The 21,823-nt window shown below is 35.9% G+C and overlaps 1 protein-coding gene across 1 annotated transcript in view; it reads right to left on the minus strand.

Annotated features, from left to right (window-relative positions):
• Nucleotides 1–738: 738 nt before the first annotated feature.
• Nucleotides 739–21,823, minus strand: part of DNAJC1 (DnaJ (Hsp40) homolog, subfamily C, member 1) — a 76,742-nt gene continuing 55,657 nt past the window's right edge. Inside the window, exons 9-12 of the mRNA XM_009583180.1 lie at nucleotides 15,856–15,975; nucleotides 3,054–3,102; nucleotides 2,071–2,555; nucleotides 739–955 (exon numbers count right to left, since the gene is read on the minus strand). Of these exons, the coding sequence (XP_009581475.1) occupies nucleotides 887–955; nucleotides 2,071–2,555; nucleotides 3,054–3,102; nucleotides 15,856–15,975 (723 nt within the window). The 3' untranslated portion in view covers nucleotides 739–886. The remainder of the gene's footprint in view (nucleotides 956–2,070; nucleotides 2,556–3,053; nucleotides 3,103–15,855; nucleotides 15,976–21,823) is intronic.

The raw sequence follows: 21,823 nt of genomic DNA on the forward strand, positions 1-21,823 counted from the left end.
ATTCCAGCATTTTAAGCTTTGTATAACTTTTCCAAAATTATGAAAAACAAAATAGCAAGTAATGAATAATAACCCTTATTACCTGTTCTTCAAATATAAAATCAAACTATATTGAAGCCAGGGTATCCAAACCCCCCCCAAATATGAGAACTCTCAGCCCAATAATGTTAGCTTTTAAGTTCTATTCTGTTCTTAAAAACTGGTCATGAAGTATGTGTCTTATATATCTTAATTGGAGACATTTAATGTTCTTACCCATTTCAACTTTACCAAATAACAGCACTACCAAATATCACTGTGTATTAGTCTCTAGAGTTGGTAAAAAAGGAATTATATTGCAGATGCATATAAATGTACATGGAAGTTAAGATTAGAAATACTGCTCATTTCAAAATATTGTTAGAGTGAATAGACATTTCATGTAGCAGCAGACATGCTTGTAAGCATATTGTCGACTATTTATAGCTGCAAGAAAGAAAAAAATATCTTGAGTGCAAGGACTCTCGTCCTTGCTTAACGGTTTCAGATCAATGCTCATTTTCAAAACAACATTTAAAATTCTTTATATTCTGTATATTCATTAGCTGTAAACCTACCAGTTCTAGTATGCAATTATCAGTGTGGCTTCTCCGGAAGGTCCACTAATTTTTCAGACATTGTTATTGTTATTGCACATCTGCATAAGCAGCTCTCCAACACAAAACCAGACCTTCATTCTTCAACACACAAAATAGGTAGGTAGGATGGTATAAGATTTATTGATATTTTCTTTTACTAAGGCACATGACGCATAGAAATACTGAGGTACAAAAATGCAGTTTCCTGCATATGAGATTTAAACCCCCATTTTGACAAAGATGAGCTAAATCTCTTCTGTTCAGAACATTCAGCTTTTAGCCATTTTTTTCTTTTGTACCAGTTCAACAAGCAACTTGTATCTTGCTATACACTCCTCCTAAAAGGCAAAACAGAAGTGTTAATTAAAGTTTGATATTTTAGTATTGCTTTAACTCTATACATGCTACCTCATTCTAGAAGAAGAGCTAGGTTCTGGGGGTTGTGTGGGTTTTTTCGTTTGTTTGTTTTGTGTTTTTTGTTTGGTTGGTTGGTTGGTTGCACACTGAATTTCAGAAGGAGAATCTACATCTAGTGCAGAGCAGATTAGAAAAAATGAACTTTCCATTTACGTTTCTTAATGGATAACTCCTCTCTTTAAAGAGCGCACAAACCCAAGAAAACAGTTACCCAGTATTTCTTGACAATGACTGTAAAAGCAATTATTAAACAGTTGTATTGTAATATCTGTTTCAGAACAGTTATTCTGGTATGAGCCATACTGCTGATAGCCCTGTTAAAGACAAGCCTTTGCGGTCACTAACAGCACCTACTGACACCAGATACTGTAGAACAGCTTCAGAGCCAGAGAAACGCTCAGATCCCCCACCCACGTTTCCTGCTCTCTCACACTCGTTTTGGCACAAATAAAATTAGGATTTTCTGCAGCTACAATGATTGAAGCAAGCATACTAATCTATCACAACTATAATGGAATCTAACACAGACCAACTATATCAATGACAACAAACTCTATTTTAAAAAGATTATACTTACAAAAACATTAGATAGATTATTGAGCATTTAACACTTGCAGATGGATTACTTATTTTGTTTGTTCATTGAGATGAGTTGAGAAAGGTATTGTAAAAGTGTAAGCAAAGCAGCTCACCAACATTTGGTTACTAACTTTGAATCAAAATTTGTTTTAAAATCTAATTTGTCCTGCAATTGAAGATCTGAAAGGCAGAGGAGAGGTAGGTATTTTAAATGAAACAGGAGTTATTTCAACATTTTCTGTAATAGATCAAACAAACTAAATTAAATGAAAATATATTTTAAATAAAAACAACAAACGTGACAGTAATGCTCGTTAGGTCGATTATGTCTGGACTGATAGGCTAAGTAAAAACCTCACCTTTCTGCATGGACCCTCAGTTCTTAAGGTAATCATAAATTGGTAGAAAATATGTTTCCCCTCAATTTATACTATAGTTCAAACAAAACTAAGCATACCTTGCTTTTTCCAGGAACACATTTTGCTATTTTATCCCAGCGATCCGATGTTCCCTTTGGATACTGCTGCAAGGCCATTTCAAGAAGTTTCTGTTGATTTTGAGTCCACAGTTCTTCTGGGGCACGGCTTTTCTCTCTTTTTCTGCTCTCATCATCACTCTCTTCCTCTTGCTCGGTGTTATCAAAATCTTTCTGGCGTCTTCCTCTGCCCTTCTCTTCTGGTACCTCTTTCATTGCTGGTAGAGTCATTTCAGATGCTTTGATAATTTTTCGTTTGCGGTGTCTAGTTTCACTTGCAATGGTCTCCTTTTGATCTATTTGGACATCCATCTGCTCTGGGATATGATCGTAGTTCCCCTCCTCCTCCTCTTCCTCTTCCTCTTCCCTTTCTCGCTGGGTGATTATGTGGTCTGGCAAATTCACGTTGACTTTGACGTTCTTGGAATTCTGCGCCAGTGTTTTAAGCTCAGAGAGCCTAATGATACCTGTTAGAAGCATTGTTGTTACACTTCTAAAAAGATAAAACAAGCCACAAACAAGCAGGGAACTGCCTGCAAATAAAAGGTACCTGGAATAGTGCAGAGAGGAGAAAAAGCTCTTCTGGATTAAGAGCTTAAGGAAAATGCTTATCGAGAAATCATGGTATTTGTTATGAAGCAATGAATTTCGCCAATTATGAGCTTATCTGGTATATGTGAAGTACTAGTAAATTACCACACTGATATAAACAAACATAACAGAACAGCGTGAACAGATGAACAAAACCCACAATAAACTGACTAAGAAAGCCTGGGAGGATGTAGCTAAAGGAAACATTCCCGCAGAATACCCCTCAGTTCTTCTCTTTGCTCAAAGTAAGGCAAGGTTGCAAAAGCCTCTCTGCAAAGCATACCCTGAAAGGTACAAAATGCACTGTATTTGCATAGCTATAATCCAAATACAGTGCTTTTTGTAAGCATCAGTGAGGATCCAGTAGCACACACCTGGTGTATATGTAACAGAATCCTTCAGTTGTTTGGCTTTCATTGTAACCTGCATGAAAACAACAACAAAAAGGACTATTAAAAATTGCATTATTGGGGCTACTGAAGAATTCATTAGCAGCTTACTGCAAAATACCACCATTGAACATCTATTAAATACGGTGAGGCTGATGTTGTTCTACCAGCTTTGTTCATATATGGATCCCAAACTGGCAAAAAAAAACTTTCTAGACTTTGTCCTTTCTAAAACATTCCTACCTTATTAAAATAATGCAAGCAATGCTACACATTTCTATTACTATCACCATAATACATCACAGTTTATATTCAAATTTTATTTTCTTTCATTGTTAAACCCTAATTCTCTAACCTAAAAATACCACAAGGAGAGGGGGAAAAAGGAAACAAATGAGTTATCATCTAGATATTAGTTTCTCAATACGGAACAAAAGAACAAAATAATCCATGTAGGTCTAGATGATGAAGCACATTAACGGACTGGCATTCAGTCCCAAAATAAAATGTAACAGTTTGACTGACAAAGATCAGCAAAGACACCTCCTAAGTCCTGATATTTCAGGAAAAAAGTTTATTACATGAGAATCCAAAGGATGGAGAGCTGCCTGCTTCAACCTCTCCATGTATACCGAAATTTGTGTCCTGGGAGAAAAGTAACACCAGATTTAGCATTTTCATTTTTACTTAAGTAAGGAAACAAACAAGCTTTCTCAGCACCCAGAGGGAGGAGCTTCCCCATCCCAAATTTCTAGTCCTCGCTATAGATAACAAAGACGACAGGCTTCATTTAAAATTAAGATCCTTTTAATCACTTAGCATCTGTGTTATATCAAATGATCTAGAGTCCAAAATTCAAGTACCATGTAAAAGTATTTTAAAATGTAGTAATCAAAGCAATATACACACTTTTTAATTACTGAAAATGTTTTATTAATACCAGATTTCAATTTCATTATTTTTGAATATGAGGTCTTTGTGAAGAAGCTAGAAATTGAAATCAAGTAGCCTGAGCCACCCAAATCAAATAAAACCTAAAATGTAAACAGGCAACGCACTGAATCAGAACTGATACTACCCGGGATGGGTAACCTGCGGTTCCTGCTATTTGAGCCTGGGACTTCAGATGTTAACATCCGTTTAATGTAAGGCATTTGGTAGTGTGCTGCCCAGAGCAAAAATAAAAAATACATCACCTACAAAGTCAGAAATTCCGCTACGCGGGATCATATTTACCCACAATATGAGCCATTTAGACCTTCAGAGCCACAGCATAGACCTCTGCTGTTTTAACTAACTAATGTTAACAATAACAGACTAGTATCCTCTACGTAGAGCAGCACTAGAGAGCAAATCTGCCAGGGGGGTGTACACCTATTTTCTGGAAGAAGAAAATATAAAGATTCAGGATTTTTGTTCCAGTACAGGATTCATAAGTGAATACTTTCAATAGTTAAAATACTTTGGTACTGTCTGCTTCTAGTCTAGTCTGTTTGGTTCCTCCCACCCACATTTCTCCCTATGAAATTGCAGGACTTTGCTTTAAAAACAGGCAAATCTGCCTGTAATCTGCATTATCCTGATTTTGAAACAACAGGATGGATCCTCCTTGAAACAGGTGATCCACTAACAGAAATTGCCTTTCTTGAAGAGTTTATAGTTTAAAATAATTGAAATTGAAATGTTTGTGTTCCATTTTCGTTATTAGTAGAGTGTCTTTATAGGGCCAATGCTTTTCTTTATAGGGCCAATGCTTTAAAAGGCTGAGTGGAAGGGAATCCGTTCTTGACTGCTGAACAGAATGGATCCTTAGTGGTGTCCTGCTCTACATCTCTTAAATAGAAGTTATGTTATGTAAACTGGATTATAATGAATTATTTTGAAAAGAGTGAGAAGAACTTGTCATGCAAACAAGTAGCTGATCCTTTAGAGCTTACTGCAATGATGCAGTGGATTCATTGCGAATATGACAATACATTTATCTATGTTCATGTATTCCAGAAAACTGTTTCTAAACCATTTTGCTATTTCTTAAGTCCTTCTTTCAAAGATTTACAGCCTACTCATAAGGCCAAGAGAGGAAAAAAGAGAAAAGAGATTCCCTGAACCAAACAGCGCAGAATAAGTTGCAAGCAATGACAAAGACAAGTATACCGAGTTGCTATTCTAATGCCAACGTTCAGTTTTCTCTACGTTGAACCTCTGACATTTTTGGAGGTTGGCAATTACTGTTTTATCTTTCAAACTGAGACTACACACGCAACGTAAACTTTGCATTGGAAGTGGTGCAAATCAGTATGCTGGATTCAGGTTTCCTTTACAAGACAGACGTTCCCAAATTAGGTTAGTGTAGGTATCCTGTAACAGATATAAATTTTGCTGCATATTACATTTAATTAATTAGAATCTAAACCAGCCCTCTCCACTAGAACAGTGAAGGGTTTTGCTTTATTTCTAGATCCTAATGGCATTTCACATTTCCCCTACATGCAAAAAGTTCAGAAGTAACAGTTTTGCCTTAGGTTATCTTTTTTTTGGGTAACTTCAGCCATAACCACTTGGTGAACCCAGATGTAGCATTTGTAGTAAGTAAGATTTACTACATCAAATATTTCCGAGACTTTCTCTTTTGAAGGCATTATGATATCTGTCCATATTTTAATGACTTTCAATTTGAACATTCACCAGGTAAGCTGGATAACAACTGTGCGTATGGTTTAGATATTTAAAATCTACAATTTCAAACACCGAACAAGCACCTTCAGTTGACCTAAGTTTGACAACTCATCAAGCTTCTTACTCACAGCTTTACTATCATCATTCACAGGTTATATGAGAAGATTATTTGTCTATTATTCTCCTTTTTTCTTTTTTTTTTTTTTTTGGTCAGCTTTCTTCTTCATACAGATGATTTTGCAAGTCCTTTTCCAGGTGCTATGTAAAGTTCATGTTTACTCCAGCTCTTTTCATTTACAAGTTCAGGTATCACTTATTTAGACTTAAGATTTGTTTGTCCATCAGCTTCAGCTGTCATTGCCGTTAAAGATGCTGACACAGGACCTGAATCATAACATGTCAGTATCAAATTACTAAGGATTATTAGGAATCCAACCTATGGAAGATATGAAATTGTATTTCATTTTGATCTGTTTGAGTTTAATAATTGCTCTTGCCACTCAAATTTGCAGTCTTTTCTGGTGCCAGTTCCTCCATACTTTCTGAGACCCTTAATATATCAATTTAAATTTCCTCTCCAGTGGTGAGTAGTATTATCTACTAGCTAGTTCTTTATGCAATGTAAATTGCTCCATTGCTTTTTCTACTCCATTTCTTATCATAACTTGCTTATATTATTACTCTTTCATTAGGTAACAGATAACATACTTGAAAATACTGTTATTCAAAGTATGAAGCAGTGCTAGAATTACTCTTCTAGTTATTATTGCTGATTGTTCCTGCATAATGCTTCAAAATTATAATTTTCATGTATATTAAATTATGAGTTTTATCATTACTGTGAAAAGTCGTGCTAAAAGCCTGCTGTTATTGACAACAGTTTTCACCAGAGTATTAGCCAGCCCTTAAGAAATCCTGCATCTGGGGACACCTTAAATAATAAGGATCAAGACTGTGAAATTGATCTAAAACAGAAGAGGGCAGATCTCATGTTCCTGCAAGTATTTGTACTGCTGAACAGACACACTGCATTATTTTATAGGAATCAACTTTAAACGTTTCTGTTTTTATACCCGAATAACCTAGGCAACCCTGTGGTCTACTAGGGATAACAGAAGTCACAAAGTCAGACAATCACATGCACAGTGAAACAGGTTTTCTTAGACAGAGAAAGATGACAAAAAAAAAAGTGGGATGCAAGCAATCAAACTGCTGAAGTAGAAATCAAACCATCTTACTATGGGACCTTCAGAAAGAAGCCCCAGGAACAGTTTGCTTCTGAGAACTCCCTTCTGAATTCAGTTTCAATAGTTCTTCAGCTACAAAAAGATTTTATTGAAAGCAAGTGGGATTAGTGGGATGATTTTATGCGATGAAAGCCAGACAGAGCTGGTTTCCTCCTGTACTGCTGACAATTAGTCCAGATCACAAGACTAGTTGCTACTCAACAAGACACCTAGCAGTAAAAACATTCCTCATTGTGACCATCCAGATGTTAAATCTCTTGTTACCCTGGACACCTGCCACGTCTTTCAGATGGAACAATCAATGCTTCAGAGACATACAGGAGAAAAAAAAAATTATTCAGAGTCAGCTTAAAAGACTATCAGTAGCATAGGCAAAAGCAAATTTTGCTATCACATGAATGAGAGGCTACTTTTCATCCTGCAGGGAAGGCAGGCATAAAAAAACCACAGAGTTGTGGCAGACCTAGAGGGAAAACCTGTAAAGTCAGGTAGAGTGATCCTACTGATAAAAACCAGAGAGAAACAGCCCTTTTGCAGAAGACGAGAGCAATTCCCCGTTCCCACAGCAGCAGCCACCAGCCCATCACTTCAGCTGACCCCTCCAGCACCAGGACCAGCCTAGCTTCGCAGGGCACACGCCAATTGGACTTTGAAACCTCCACCGTTTTGCTGTCTTCTGGCAATCTTCTGTATGCAACAATCTACCCTCCTTCTCTGAATAGGATACTATTTTGATCAGGATTGCACCAGATAATTACAGAAGTACAAATCTCTTGGGTTCTGACAACATTCTGAGAAAATAATGTGGGGTCTTTTTGTAGAGGAAGAGAGAACCCATGTGGCTTGGTTTCCCAAATGTATATAACCTTGTTGCAAGGAAGGATGACATGCTATTGTGCTGCTGAAAACTGGAGGTCCTGATAAAATTGTTTACTATTCTTAGCATCTTCCTGAGCAGAAGTCCTCTGAATACCTACTAAAGCTGCCACAGTTTCTCAGCATCAGCTATCAGAAATTTGCTATCCCAATAGCAGAGTTCTGTTCACCCAGTTGTTATCTTCCTGCATGCTCCCTGTCAGTTATGTCATGCAAAAATGCCAAGATCTGTGGAATTATGGAAAAATATAATGTGGAGACAGCCTGTGAGTAGCTGAGCCTAATATGCAGCAATGAGGAATTTCTTGAATCTTTGGGGCTAATTTGAGATAAAAATCACATTTTTCTCATAGAAGAAAGCCAGACAGAAAGATTTTAATGCCTTCCTGGCTTTGTCAAAGTAGTAGTTTTTTTTCAGATCTAACCTTCCAGAACAGCATAGAATAAATTGCTAAATTTGAAGTTCTCCCCTTACAATCAAAATACTACCTGCTACCCTGAGTTGTTCTTCCAATCTAGATCTAAATAGCTTTTTCATAGCAACCACAACTATATCAAGAACTGTTTGACCCAAGTCAGACAACAATGATGAACCATTCCTTTATTTTCATGCGACACACTCAAAATTTGTTACTTTATAAACTGCCTTCCCTTACATACATTAAAAAGGCTGCTAAAATCATCTTCCAATTTTAACAGATTGATGAAACTTCAAATACTAAAGCATCAAGCCAACAGTCTCCATTTTTTGCAAGTATCCTTATTTGCAACTTAGTGGATCTCTTGAAATGAAGTATTTCAAATTAGAAGGTGCATCTTTGTTTTGGCACCACTTGTAGCCATTTGCTTAGTAAATTGTTACCGATTTTCTCAAAAGTATGTAACGTAACTAGTCTTTATCCATTGTGTAAATTACACATTGAATTTAATGCTAACATAGCAAATGAGTATTTTAAGGACAATTTTATTCTTGAAAGAACTGAGAGATATGTTATGAATTTATCTGAATTTCCTTAGACCAACCAGTTGCAGCCAGCAACAACAGAGTTTTCTTATGGCTATGGACTTTGAAGCCATGTGTGATTCTGAACTTTGCCACAGCAGACAGAGAACAGGTAGCTACCTCAACAGAAATCCCCAAAACAACTGTGAGTTTAATTATAAGGCAATTTAAGATGTGGCCTGCAAAAAAAGGCAAACTTGGCCTAAATTACCAGATGTAGAACACTAGCCTCTCTCCAGTTTAAGTGCCTAAATAGTTAATTTAAAGCAGCAGAAGAATTTTTTCAGGCCACAGAAAGAGGAAGAACTCAGCAACTAGAATTGTCATGATGTTGGAGACTTCATACTAAGCTTTTTTTTTTTTTTTGGTCAGTTAAAATCCATGTTTGAGACTCTTTAGCTCAATACTATGGGCACTCATGTAAGAGAGGAGTTTGGCTCAAATACCCATTGCAACAACTACTTGGACATCTTATTTCGTGACTGTTGATGCAAAATGCATTACCTTTCCTGAGAGTCAGAAGATACGAATTCTGCAATGGAATTCAAACCCAGCTCACCAGGATGTATGTGGGACATTACATTAATTCAAGCCACTCTAAAAAGTTGCAGCAGCACTGGCTTGACCACCCCACATGCCATCTATTTGAATTAAAAGTTGGTGTCCCACTGTTTTCTGTAAAAAACTTCCTCCTTTAAGTGAGATGAATGCTCTGGTCATGCTTCACGAGAAGGAAATCAATCCGGTTTGCATTTGGGTATAAGATGCATAGTGCTGCCCAATTCTGCAAAAACTGTAGGGGCAACTGTACAACTGCACAGAATAAAACTCTGTGCCATGAGGGAACTGTAAACAGCAACCACCTTTTCCTCCCCTCCAAGTATTACGAGAGACATTCTGGTGTGTCTGTGGGATTAGACAGGTGTTTCAAAGATTTCACTCTCAGATTGAGGGATCTACATGACCTACGTATGATCTAAATCCCATCTTAGATATTCATAACCTCTTTTGGACCTCAATCCAGAGGTAGGTCTTTATACTTCAATAAGCAACCGGAAGAACTATTGATTACATAAATATATGCAAGCTGCTAAGGATGAATGTTTCAGAATATCCACAACTGGAGAGGACAGTAACTGAGTTAACACAGACACAGTACACAAAATGTAAAACAGACTTAGGAAACCAATCTCCAGAAGCAAAAAACCTAATAAATTAATGAACTTCTACATATGGATCATTTCTCATATAGATGTTTTCTTGCTGGCGAGGTAATGAGCTTGCATTTGTCAAAAATAAGAAATCTGTTTTAGAATGGCATATAAAGTACAATGAGTATGAACTCACGCAGTCAGACTTAAAGGCTGAAACTGTTGCTTTGACATACAAGAGATATCACAAAATAAGCACCCCTCCAAACCTTATGCTTTCAGGTTTCATGATCATTCAGAATGTCTGCTCAAATACATCCACCTGTCTATTGCTTTGCTGTCTACCTTAGTGTTTTTCTACACAAGCATCAAATCCCAATCAGTCTGTTCCCGCAACACAAATGCATGAGATTAGTGACTGCAGGAGCAAACAGAATCAGTTTAAATCCTGTAAGACAAATGAATGATATTACTTCACAAGTATGAAATCTGAGATCTCTTTGCCTTTAATTTAAAAAACCTGTACCTAATAATCACATTAAAGTCTGTTTGGCATGCCAGACAGCTTTTACTTCCTCTGTTATTTTTACAATTTGAACGTCCTTTGTAGTAACTGAAATTAATTTATGCCTTTCAGCAAATATTTTTTTTAAAACTTTTTATCTATAAGGGTAGGTATTGTCAAGTACAATATACTTTTATAATTTCACACCTAAGTGCCTTTTCTCAATTTTTGAATTCAGCAAAAGCTGACAATCATTATTAGAAATCTTCATAAGGCTTAGCATTTGTCAAATCAAACAATATAAATTTTGCAGAAATAGTAGTCTTGAAACTCCATTCCATTCATTATTTATACTATGTTATAGGGTGTTCACAGTGCTTAGGAAATTCAAACATAACTTTTTTATTTTGTTTTAAAAGGTCAATTATTTCCTTAAGTATTGGAGGACAGGAATGAGAACTAACCCTGGAGCAACAAATTCAGCAAGGAAAATGGGTCAAAGAACAGATGTTTAGAGGATGACAGAGAGCAGTGGTACAGGTAACCAGGTCAGCAGGCAGGAACCCTGATTAGAGTTAACTGAACTCCATTTCCCTTTCATAATCAAAATACTTGAAAATCTAATTTATAACACCAGCCAATTGCCATAAAAATTACTTAAAAAGCTGTAGAAGCTTTCAGTTGTGAAAGCAGTAAGATTTCATTATCCCCAATATGCACATATTAAAATGACAATTAGCAATTTAAATAATTAAACATACTGATAAAATTAGCACAACTTAACCTCATCTATTTTGGGTTGATTATTCATTGGCTGTTAAAAGATGTCTTCCTGAAGAGAGACAAGACAAACATATCCTACATTTAACATGACAAAAGTTAAAGTAATAAGCCTACTTACAGTATCTGCACCACTGTTGCAAGCTTAACCCAGCTCTGAGCTGAAAAGCATACGAATATGTTGCAAAGATATTTATGCTGGTATCACATAAGGCAGCATAAATAGAAACAGTGGAGCTGAGTGAGCTCAGGGGCACTACAGCATGGACATAGCTGTTTATTGTTGGATTTTGGCTGGCACTTTTCCAGTGGCCTGCATCACATCGTGTGGATGTACCTGTTTGGACAGAGAATCTGGTAGACATACCCATATAATGGGCCTTACAGTAATCCTTATTTGTGCCGTATTTTGGGAAATAACAACTAACAAACTTAAATGTCTGCAAAACCCCAATTTGAATCGTAGTAGAAAAGAAAAAAACATCTGAAAGATTACTTTGTTAGGAATTACTGAATTTAAGAACAGTCAATCTAAGGTATACCAGTGATTACTAACCAACTACAGTGACTATCTGGCTTTAATTTTACATTTTTTAAAATGAGTTCACACATGCTTCCAATTGTAGGGAAGGTTTTGTTTCCTCCCCCTTTCCTCCTAGATAGCTTGCACTTGCTAGTCTAATCATAGACCATATGAAGAGAAGGACCTAACCTCAGGCAGAATCACTACATTGATGTTTCTTGCAGATGTTTGTGTAACCTGTTCTTAAAGGCCTGCAAATATGGAGACTCCACAGCAACTTATTCCACTGCTTTATCATCTCCATTGTAATTCTTTGTCCCTTAATGTCTAACTCTGCAGCCTGTGATAAAATTTGAGGTAATTAGTTCTTGCCCTATAAAACTAATACAATGCACAAGCCTCTTCTTCTTTACAGTTTTCTTTTTATGTAATTGAATACTTACATATTCAGTTCATATTTTCTTTCAGTTCCACAACATGAATTCCTTCACAATTTTTCCTTGTAGGTCACACTTTAGAGACCTATTGTTCTCTTTATTCTCATCTGGACGCTTTATACTGAATCAAGTGTTTAAGTGCAATACTGAAAACTAGACACAAACTAAGGATGTAGATGCAGGTTTACCATCCTCCTGTTTGTATATTCTCGGTAAGATGCTTGCCTTTTTCACAACGACTCGCTAGTTGTTGACTTGTATCTAAGCTCAGCCAGTTGTTTGGCATCTTTTATCTGTGAACTTGATCACCATCTTGCTGTGTGTCCTTGCATATATTGTCTGTTTAATTTCACCCTATTCTTCACATCTTATTTTTCCAATTTGTTCTGACCTTTTTGAATTCTACTCATCTTCCAATATACTTTCAGTTTCGCTTAGCTTTGTAAGATATACATGTGCTCACCAGGTTCTGGGGTATCAAAGTCACATTCTAGCAAAATCAAGGAAGAATTTTTCAAGCTGAAAAAATCTCTCTGGAAATGAGTCAGACACACAAACTTTCTGGGCTTTCTTTGTATGTGAAAAAGCAGTATTAAAGCTCCAAGCATTAGAAACTTTGCTTCATACTGTTCCAAAACTCATTAACATAATGGCAGGAGGAAAATTCAGAAATACATTGTAAAAACTCCAAAACAAATAAATCCACGAAACTAAGTTAAAACAACACCATGAAGCTGAAAAGTTCACAAAAGCCAAGAACACCCTCCCCTCAAGTTACTTCATCCTGCTTAAAAATTGCCAATGGAAACGAATATAGTTTGATGTAGGAATTTACTTTTTTAAAAAAGGAAGGAGTTTAAGATAATTTAAAATGGAATTTCTTTGGGGTGGTTAGAGGGAATGAATTTCACTGATGCTCTTCTGGTATATATGAATGGTTTCAGCTTATTCTTTAAAAAGTATTGAAATATTTTTCTAGCTTTTTTTTTTGAGGAAGAAAGCTTTGAGACAGAAGCAACAATGGAGAAATCATTTTGGACTGGATTACTTTGAACTGTTTTTATTAACACCTGTTTCGCTAATCTACTATTAAAAAGCATTTGAATGCTTAAAATCACATGGAAATAAGCACACTGTACCTTGTCAATCCTTTCTACTATAGTTCTCTAACTGTGAAAGGAAAACCAAGCCTTATTGCTCTTGATACTTTACAGGAGAAGAAACAAGCAGCAAGTGGTCTCAAGTTTTTAAAAAGTATTTCCTGTGTCACAGAAAATGTCAGAAAAACAAATTCAAATTTGCCCTTGAATATTTTTCTTTTTTAAGATCTAGTGCGTTTGCCAGATAATACACACTTCAAACTCTCTCTGGCTTGACTAATGTTAAATTAGCTGTGAGCAAGGGATTCCCAAATTCTGCTACACAAGCTATTTCAAGACAGCACCTCATACACCAAAATTTATCTCCCTGCACCTCTCCCAGTGGAAACAGGGAACAGTTGTTTGGGCAGCAAACACTGCCTGCACATGCAAACACCTCTCTTTCTGTGCACAAAGTTTAACAAAACCAGAAGTTTTTCCTGCAGCTTTAGAATAACATTTCTTATTCAACTATGGTGATGCCCAAGCAAAATAAGAATCCTTGCTGCTATTCTATGTCACCTTCAACAATACTGATGCAGTAACAGTTTGAGATCCAGAGAAGTTTCCAGGAAGCTTTTGTTTAAGTGTTTCCTCTTAAAACTTAATCGCTATAACTCTGTGCAATGTGATGATAAAAGTAGGAGAAACTCTTAATAAGAAGTCTGTGTCAGGAAACTGACCTACCATTATCAGCAGTGGGAAATTTTTAGAGAAGTAAAAACTTGTGTGGAGAACACTTACATTAATCATATAGTTAGAGGTCACTGGAAGTAAAAAGGATTACACTCAGACCTTTTTCCACACATAAAAATCCCTGAAAATTCCTTTTTTCATACAAGAAAATGACAGCTCTTAGAACATACACTTTTCTTTCATTTCTCTTTCCAACTCACTGAAAATAAGAGTATGTTGCTCAAGACTTCTCACCTAATGGAAGAAGCAAGTGAGCTTTGTTTTTTCTTTCCAGTACTGGATGTGTGCAAGTATGGTGGCCAAATATATTATGCAAAGGATTCTTAATAAAGAATGTTTTTACACCTGTGTCAGGGAATAAAACAGAAAATGGGTGCAAAAGGCAGTCTTAAGATAGTGTCAGTTTTGTGATGGGTATATGTGGAATCATTCCACATGGTTGTATTATCAGTATCAAGCAAATTAATCAGTTTCTCCAAAGCAATCTAAAAGACCTTTCCCATGCACGCTGCATACTACCAAGCCACGTGAAATATTTTTGCTGTTAATTATCTGCTTAGTAAAATGTAGCATCTTTTTAATAAAGTCACTCCACTTCAGTAGTATGAATACTTCAGGAGTTTGATAAACAACACTAAACAGGATAAACAAAAAAAGACTTAAGTTCATTTGCATAGCAGGTTAGTAACTTCTTTCTTACATCCACTTACTTACAAATAATGTGCGTTGTTCTAAAATGGTAAGAATGCAAATGGCTTGTTTTCTAGTATATGTAACAGAATTGTATAGATGCACTAAATCTTCAAAAATAACTTCTAAAAATATTTTTCTGTGATTTTATCAACAGGGGGAAAAAACACTTCAGTAGTATGCAAATTGCCCAGAAGGCTATAATGGGTTATGTTTCACTCTAGCCAGAGGCTTTGTTTCCCATTATTTAAGATAATTCCTGAAATATAATAAAGAACATCTAATCTCAAAATGTACATCAACAGATTTAAACATTATTCTCATTAACCCCTCCAGAGCCTATAAAATAGGGTCAGCTGAAAGGGATTTCAAATGGTCCTCAGCAGACACTACATCATGTTCTAGTGATCTATTGCTTGAAAAGTGAAAAGTCTTTTACAGCCTAGCCCCTAAGGGTTTTAAGATCATAACACTTAAAATCCGTAAGAACAAGCTTTCTTTGGTATCTGGTACAATACTATAAAATATGAATTAAAAAGGATATTAATCATTTTACACAGTATCATTATTAACCATGCTATAATCCAGAAAAAGGCACTGAAATAGTATCACGTGTATAACTCATTTTAAAGTTTGTAAAGATATTTCAGTTTAATTAATGGAAATCCCCTGTCTAAACACCATTAGCTCATCTACATTTTTTAAGGACTGGCTTGAAACAGAAATGTAATCTTTAACCAAGTCACACAAACATTCGCTTGCAGCGAAAGGAGGTTGCTTCAAAACCTGAAACGCATTGTTTTTCTGTTATTGGGTTACAGTAGCTCAAGTCTGTAAGCACCAGAATCCCCCATCCAGCTGATCAGTTACAGCTGTTAATTGTGGAGGGAGACTGGCTGACATCTGCTTCTTGCATAGTTAGTTAATGGTTCACTTCCAGGTCCTAAAAGGATTGTAGCCTCTCTGAAAAGACAATGTCGGCCCCCATATACCTCTGCCTTCTACACTGCCTGTCTTGTTCTGGTTTGTCACTCTCTATACAATGCAAATCTGAGTGAACTCACATCTGCCACTGATCGACCCAATTCGTGAGCAATCTTTTCCCATCGACCTGGGGTCCCCCCTGGGAACTTAACCATACTTCTTGTCAGCTGGCTGAGGTCCTCCTCTGTCCATTCAGGTGCCTGTAAAACATTTGTAAAACATTCATTACACTGGGATATTGGACATATTTTTGTGAGGTAATATACTGAAAAAAACCCTTCAAACGCATTAATCACATCGTTTAAAATAAAAAAAATTAATAGTTTCAAGTGTCTGGGTGCCATCTCCCTGTGCTGTTGCCGAAAACACATAAAAACAACAGACCAACAGCAAGATATTAAAAATCCTTAACACTCAAAAAAATGCATTTTGTATATTGTATACACTAACACATTTAATTTCTATCAACATTTATACAATGTACATAACACTATAAAATGCAATAAAGATAAAAAGCAACAATATTTTTATTACAGATTAAATCACAATTTCAGATGCAAAATTTTAGACATTTATTTAATTGCACATGTAAGATTTTTCAGCAAAGACAAAGAAAATATCCCCATTTTTACCTTTTAAAAAAGCCTCTAAATAAAACAGAACAGTCATTTTAGCTTTTTGTCACTGTAATCATCCTTTGTTTTAGCATTTTGGGATGATTCAGGAATGAAATCTGTTGATTCTAATATTCCATTAAAACTATTAAACAACAACCTTCCCCTGCCCCCCCCCCAACACGGTTATGCCACAAAACCAAACCGGATGCTTCTACCACCCAATAACCAAAAGCTATAAAAATGTTTTGCTCTAACTACATAAGACAATCTGTTAAAAAGAACCGTCTTCATAACGGCCAAATAAAAGTGAACAAAGCAAGGAACACACAATCATAGCAGTTTAAGGCATGAAATCGCGCTTGCCTCAGAAGGCAAGACGCAGTATCCATCTTTGACATTTGCGGCGTCTTTGGCAACAACTGCAGAGCCGAATCTTTGTTACCATCAGTGGTTTGCCATTTTATTTATTTTTAAGGAATTCTTTATGACATACCTCTTCTAATCACCATTTTCGATAATGAACAGGCACATATCAAGCAGTTTGCATTACAGAGCCATCAGCACAGAACAACAGTCAGAGGTGAGTGACCCCAGGGACCATCTCCACAACTACAGCAAGGCTTCTCCCTGACACTAATCCTGCCTGTCATTCTCCCACTGTGCTCTAACCGCACTGACATCCGCCTGCCGCACTGCAAGCTTAACGGGGCCCTTCCTGACTTTTTACTGTCTCCCCCAATCAATGGTTCAAGCGTGCTCTTTTCACCATGTCCAAATGGCAGCTTCACTCATAATCAAAGTGCATTGCTCCTGTTAAAGGGCTTCCCGAAAGGCTCCACCATTTGCATTCATTTGCAAAGCAAACTACTTTTATTCACTTTGTTCTGCTATCAAGAGTGTTCCCTGAAGCAGATAAATTGGCATAAATACAACCTGCCACTTAAAAGACAGTAAATAATAGTCAATAGTAGCAAGGATTTCATCAATCGTCCTAGTTTAGATCCATGTAGTCCTTTATTCAATGCTGAAAGCCTCAGACAATCATATTCGGATAGTTTTTAATACAAATATAAAATGAATTATCTATGATGATCCAAACGCAAGACGCTTAAATAACGCGTGTGTATGTGAGAGATCTCACACATATATTACATACATTATCATACAATTACACTCTGGCCTACAGAAGAAATTATAAACACACAGAAAATCTCCACATTGCACGATAACCTTATTACTTTTATTGTATTAAACAAGTTAATATACTCCATATATTTATTTATTATATTATACTCCAGATACATATTTTATACTAAAGTATTTCTCAGAGATTTTTAGAAAAGAAGATCTGGGGTACTTAATGTTCTACTTATAAAAATTTTCATCACTGTAATTTAAATAATAAATTCTTGTAAGATTTTTGGTTAAAAGCCTTTTGTTCAAAAATTAGTCAAATTTCATACCTCAAAATTAACCTTAATAGGCACTTTGCTGTAATTTTCTATTTAATTTGTATTAAAACTTTGTGGAGGTTTTTTGCTGGATTTTTTTTTTTTTTGGGGGGGGGGTGGTGGTGTTTTGGGTTTGTTTGTCTGTTTTTTAAAGTAAATTCACAGCTATTCTCTCTTACCATATCCAAAGCATATCTAAGCAATTATACATGGAAATCAAGATGATCTTTTCAGTGATGTGTCAGAAGCTTTCTGGTAAGTTTTATTTTCAGACTTTTTCGGTAAGCTTTGATTTTCCTATGTGCTCAAAACTTTACTAACCATTTGTAAATATTACAGAAGTCATAAGGTTATCTTCCTAAGTAACAGACAAAACTATTACATCATTCTGTAGATCTGTAGCTAATTACATAGTTAATTCACAGCACAAGAATTCATTAGCTACATTAAAATATCAACTTGTTAATCTTATTTCAAGCTGACAGTAAGTTTAGAATGTGAAGATCTAAAACATTTATAAATTTGGAAAATCTTTGAAAAAGCTTTTAGAAAATCCACTCTCAACCACTAAGGCTCTAAAGAGCTTTTGTGAATTTGCAATTCCTCAGCAACAGTTAATTGTGTCTTTAGATGCAACAGCGCCTACTGTGATCCAACTACTACAAGCAGCTATGAGGGTGGTCATGGTGTGAATGTATTCTCCCTGTTCTAATCTGTAGCCAACTGTAACTGCGAGAGTCAAATGAATGCATAAACATACTGCTTTGTCACCTAAAACCATGTGTGTCCAATATTACTGAAACACTGGGCTAAAATTCATCTCTACAGTAAAGCAATGGAAGACACCACATGGTGAGGGGACAGCTGTTGTTACTACACAAGCATTCAGATTTTGCATCAAAAAAGCCCCGTTCTGGGATTAACTCCCCATACTGAATACAAAATTAAAAGTACAGAGTTATGGTCTACAGTCTTTAAAATGAAAATGAACTACAAGTGTAGATATAAAAAATTCACAGCATTCCCATAAATAATAATCCTTTAACATGGTTTATCATACATAGCTGGCAATATTGAAGGATTAGTTCACCTAAACCACTACGCACCTTCTATAGAAAAGAAATATGAATGTGGTTTTTTTTTTATTATCACTTTTACATGTGTATCTGCACTCAGCAATTCCATACCAGCTCTTTCAGCTTGACAGAGTTTTACACTATTAGGATTTTTTTAAAATATGAGCAACTCTATTTTCAATTACATTAGAAGCAAATTTTTAGACAATAAAGCATTTCTTTTCAAGAAAACAGTCTGACTTGCTTAGACCTGTTAACATTAATAAGTATAAAACTATATACCCTTTTATTGATAAAATTGGGAAGTGGCTAGTATTTGTGAGTTTATAAAGAAACTTCAAAAGTTATTTATATTGACTTGACAATACGAGATAACTGGATTTTTTTAGATTAAATTTTAGCTTTAGACCGTTTCTTCCTGTCATCAATATACTGTAGATTCAATTAAAATCACTGTTGTATGGAAGTTTGGATAATGTTTTCAGTCTGGCTAGGACTTTGTGCTATGCTTCATCTAATTTTGGTGATGAGCATGTCTAGTCCATGATCTTGCAAATAAACCATGAGGCAGCATCTATTTAAAAATACCTGTGCAAACGTTTGTAGAACAAGGGTCCTAGTAAAATCCCAGACAGTCTTGCAATTCAGGATACATTTAACCTACAAGAAGGTGGTGTTTCTATCCACTAACTGTAAGAACAGAATCTAAAAGTATTCCTGATTTAATTTCTTGCCCATAATGTCTTATTTTTCTTACATTATTCTTCCATATTCTCACAATTTCTTGCTTTAACTACAAGAAGTCTTAAGTCAGTCTTGTTTTATCAAGTCTAATACATATCTGGCATTGTGATCCAGCTGTGGCTGAACACTAAGGATCTGCTACAGTTCTAAAGATCTCTTGCGAAGCCTCTGAAGATCTGCTAAAGGGTATTAATGATCTGAACTCATACTTAAAGCCACAACATGTTCACCTAAGCCTTTGTTAAGCCATAACTCAAACCCCATTTCCACCAGTACAATTTTTATTACTTGAGCCAACAAAACCGTAAGGACAGCTATACTGTTTCAGACCAATGGTCAAGGTAGGCCAGTAAGCTCATAATTTGTGCTTAGGCAGTGCAGCTGCAGAATAACAAGAAGGACTATATTTATCATCGATCCTTCCCAGTCCCACTCTGCTTTGAAAAAACAGGGGCCATATGCAGATACTAAGAGTAAGAGGAAGGCAAGCATATAAGTTACCTATACTTCCCCTAATACTTTCCCTAACTCCAATTATTTTCAGCTCAAGGAATTTCTCTAGGCTGATATATTTTATCTATTTAGTAACCCTCAATGAATCTCTCTTTCAGTGTTTTTTCCTCTCTCCCCTGAAACTATGTAAACTTTCTGGATTTGCAACATCATCTTCAATGAGGAGTTGCACACATCTGCTAGCCATTATACAAGGAACCACTTTATTTTGTCTGTTTTGAACCTGCCTCCTGCTACCTTTGATGACACCTAGCTCTTGGCTTTGAGTGAAGAACCAGCAAATAGCCTACATCTACTGACTTCCATGTCACTTACAACTTTGTTCAAAATATCCCTCTATAGTATTCCGCCGTAAGTTGTTTCTTCCTGGCTAAAGAGACCTAGTCTAGCCAGCTGGTTTCTCATGTAAAAGCCATCTTATGCATAATACTGCCCATGATGCCTTTTTCTAAACCACCTGCAATTCCATTATAACCAATCTCTTTGAACCAAACTGCACACAGCAGGATTAATCATAAGTTTATACAGCGGAATAAGAATTCTTGTGTTTTGCTCTCTATTCTTTTCTTAACAATTTGCATTGGTTTTTTGAGTGATACTGAGCTGACGTTTTCAATGAAGCCAGCACTGGTAACTCCTAAGATCTCACTCCTCAAGGATCACGGCCAGCTCAGAGCTCATCTTCTTGTGCATGAATTTAGGACTTCACTATATCAACACTTGCATCACTTCATATTTACTTATTGAGAAGTTTTTCTGCCATTTTATTGCCCAAGCAATCAAATTTACAAGATCACTTTGCAGTTCTCCAGTGTTTCTTTTCATTATTCCAAATAATACTATCATTGATAAACTCTCTCACCTCAAAGATCACCTTTTTACCATATTCTCATGTTCACTACACTACATGAATACACTGAGCAGCACAATTCCTAGCAAAAACCCAGCCGAACTCCACTGCTAACCTTGCTCTGCTGAAAGAGCTATTTATTTCTACCCTTCATTTCCCATCTTTTAACTAATTATTTATCTGGGAAAATATCCTTCCTTTTATCCCACAACTGCTTTCTTCCCTTAAAAGCCTACAAGCCTTGTTAAACCTTTCTGGAAAATCAAGTGGACTTTATCAATCAGACCACCTTCTCCCTGCATATTTGTTAATCCTTCAAAGAAGTCCAGAGGATTTAAGGCAGGACTTCCCTTTATAGAAGCAATGTTCAGGACTCCATGCAGGTCATATTTAGCTGGTGCTCACTAATTCTATTATTTATTTCAGTTTTTGATAGTTTTCCCTAAAGAGATGTCAGATGTACAGGCCCGTAAAGGTCCCTGAATTCCACTGACAACTTAATAAATAAATAGAATGACACATTTGCCATTTCAGTCCTCAGGCACCCAAGAAAATAAACAGTTAGTTGAATTATTTAATCCTTAAATTTTCTTTGAACTCTTGGTTGCATATCCTCTGGTCCCAGTAACTTAAATAATTTAATCTTAAACAATATATTACATAGGTCTAAAAGAACATTAGAGATTAATTTTAGAATTTTTCAAAGCAACTACATGTAAATATGAAGATACAACTAATTATCTTCATTTATATCATAAGCTTGTCAAGATAATAACCTAACCATAATCATTTTTGTT

Source organism: Fulmarus glacialis, unplaced genomic scaffold (assembly GCF_000690835.1).
Source record: "Fulmarus glacialis isolate BGI_N327 unplaced genomic scaffold, ASM69083v1 scaffold8648, whole genome shotgun sequence".
NCBI lineage: Eukaryota > Metazoa > Chordata > Aves > Procellariiformes > Procellariidae > Fulmarus > Fulmarus glacialis.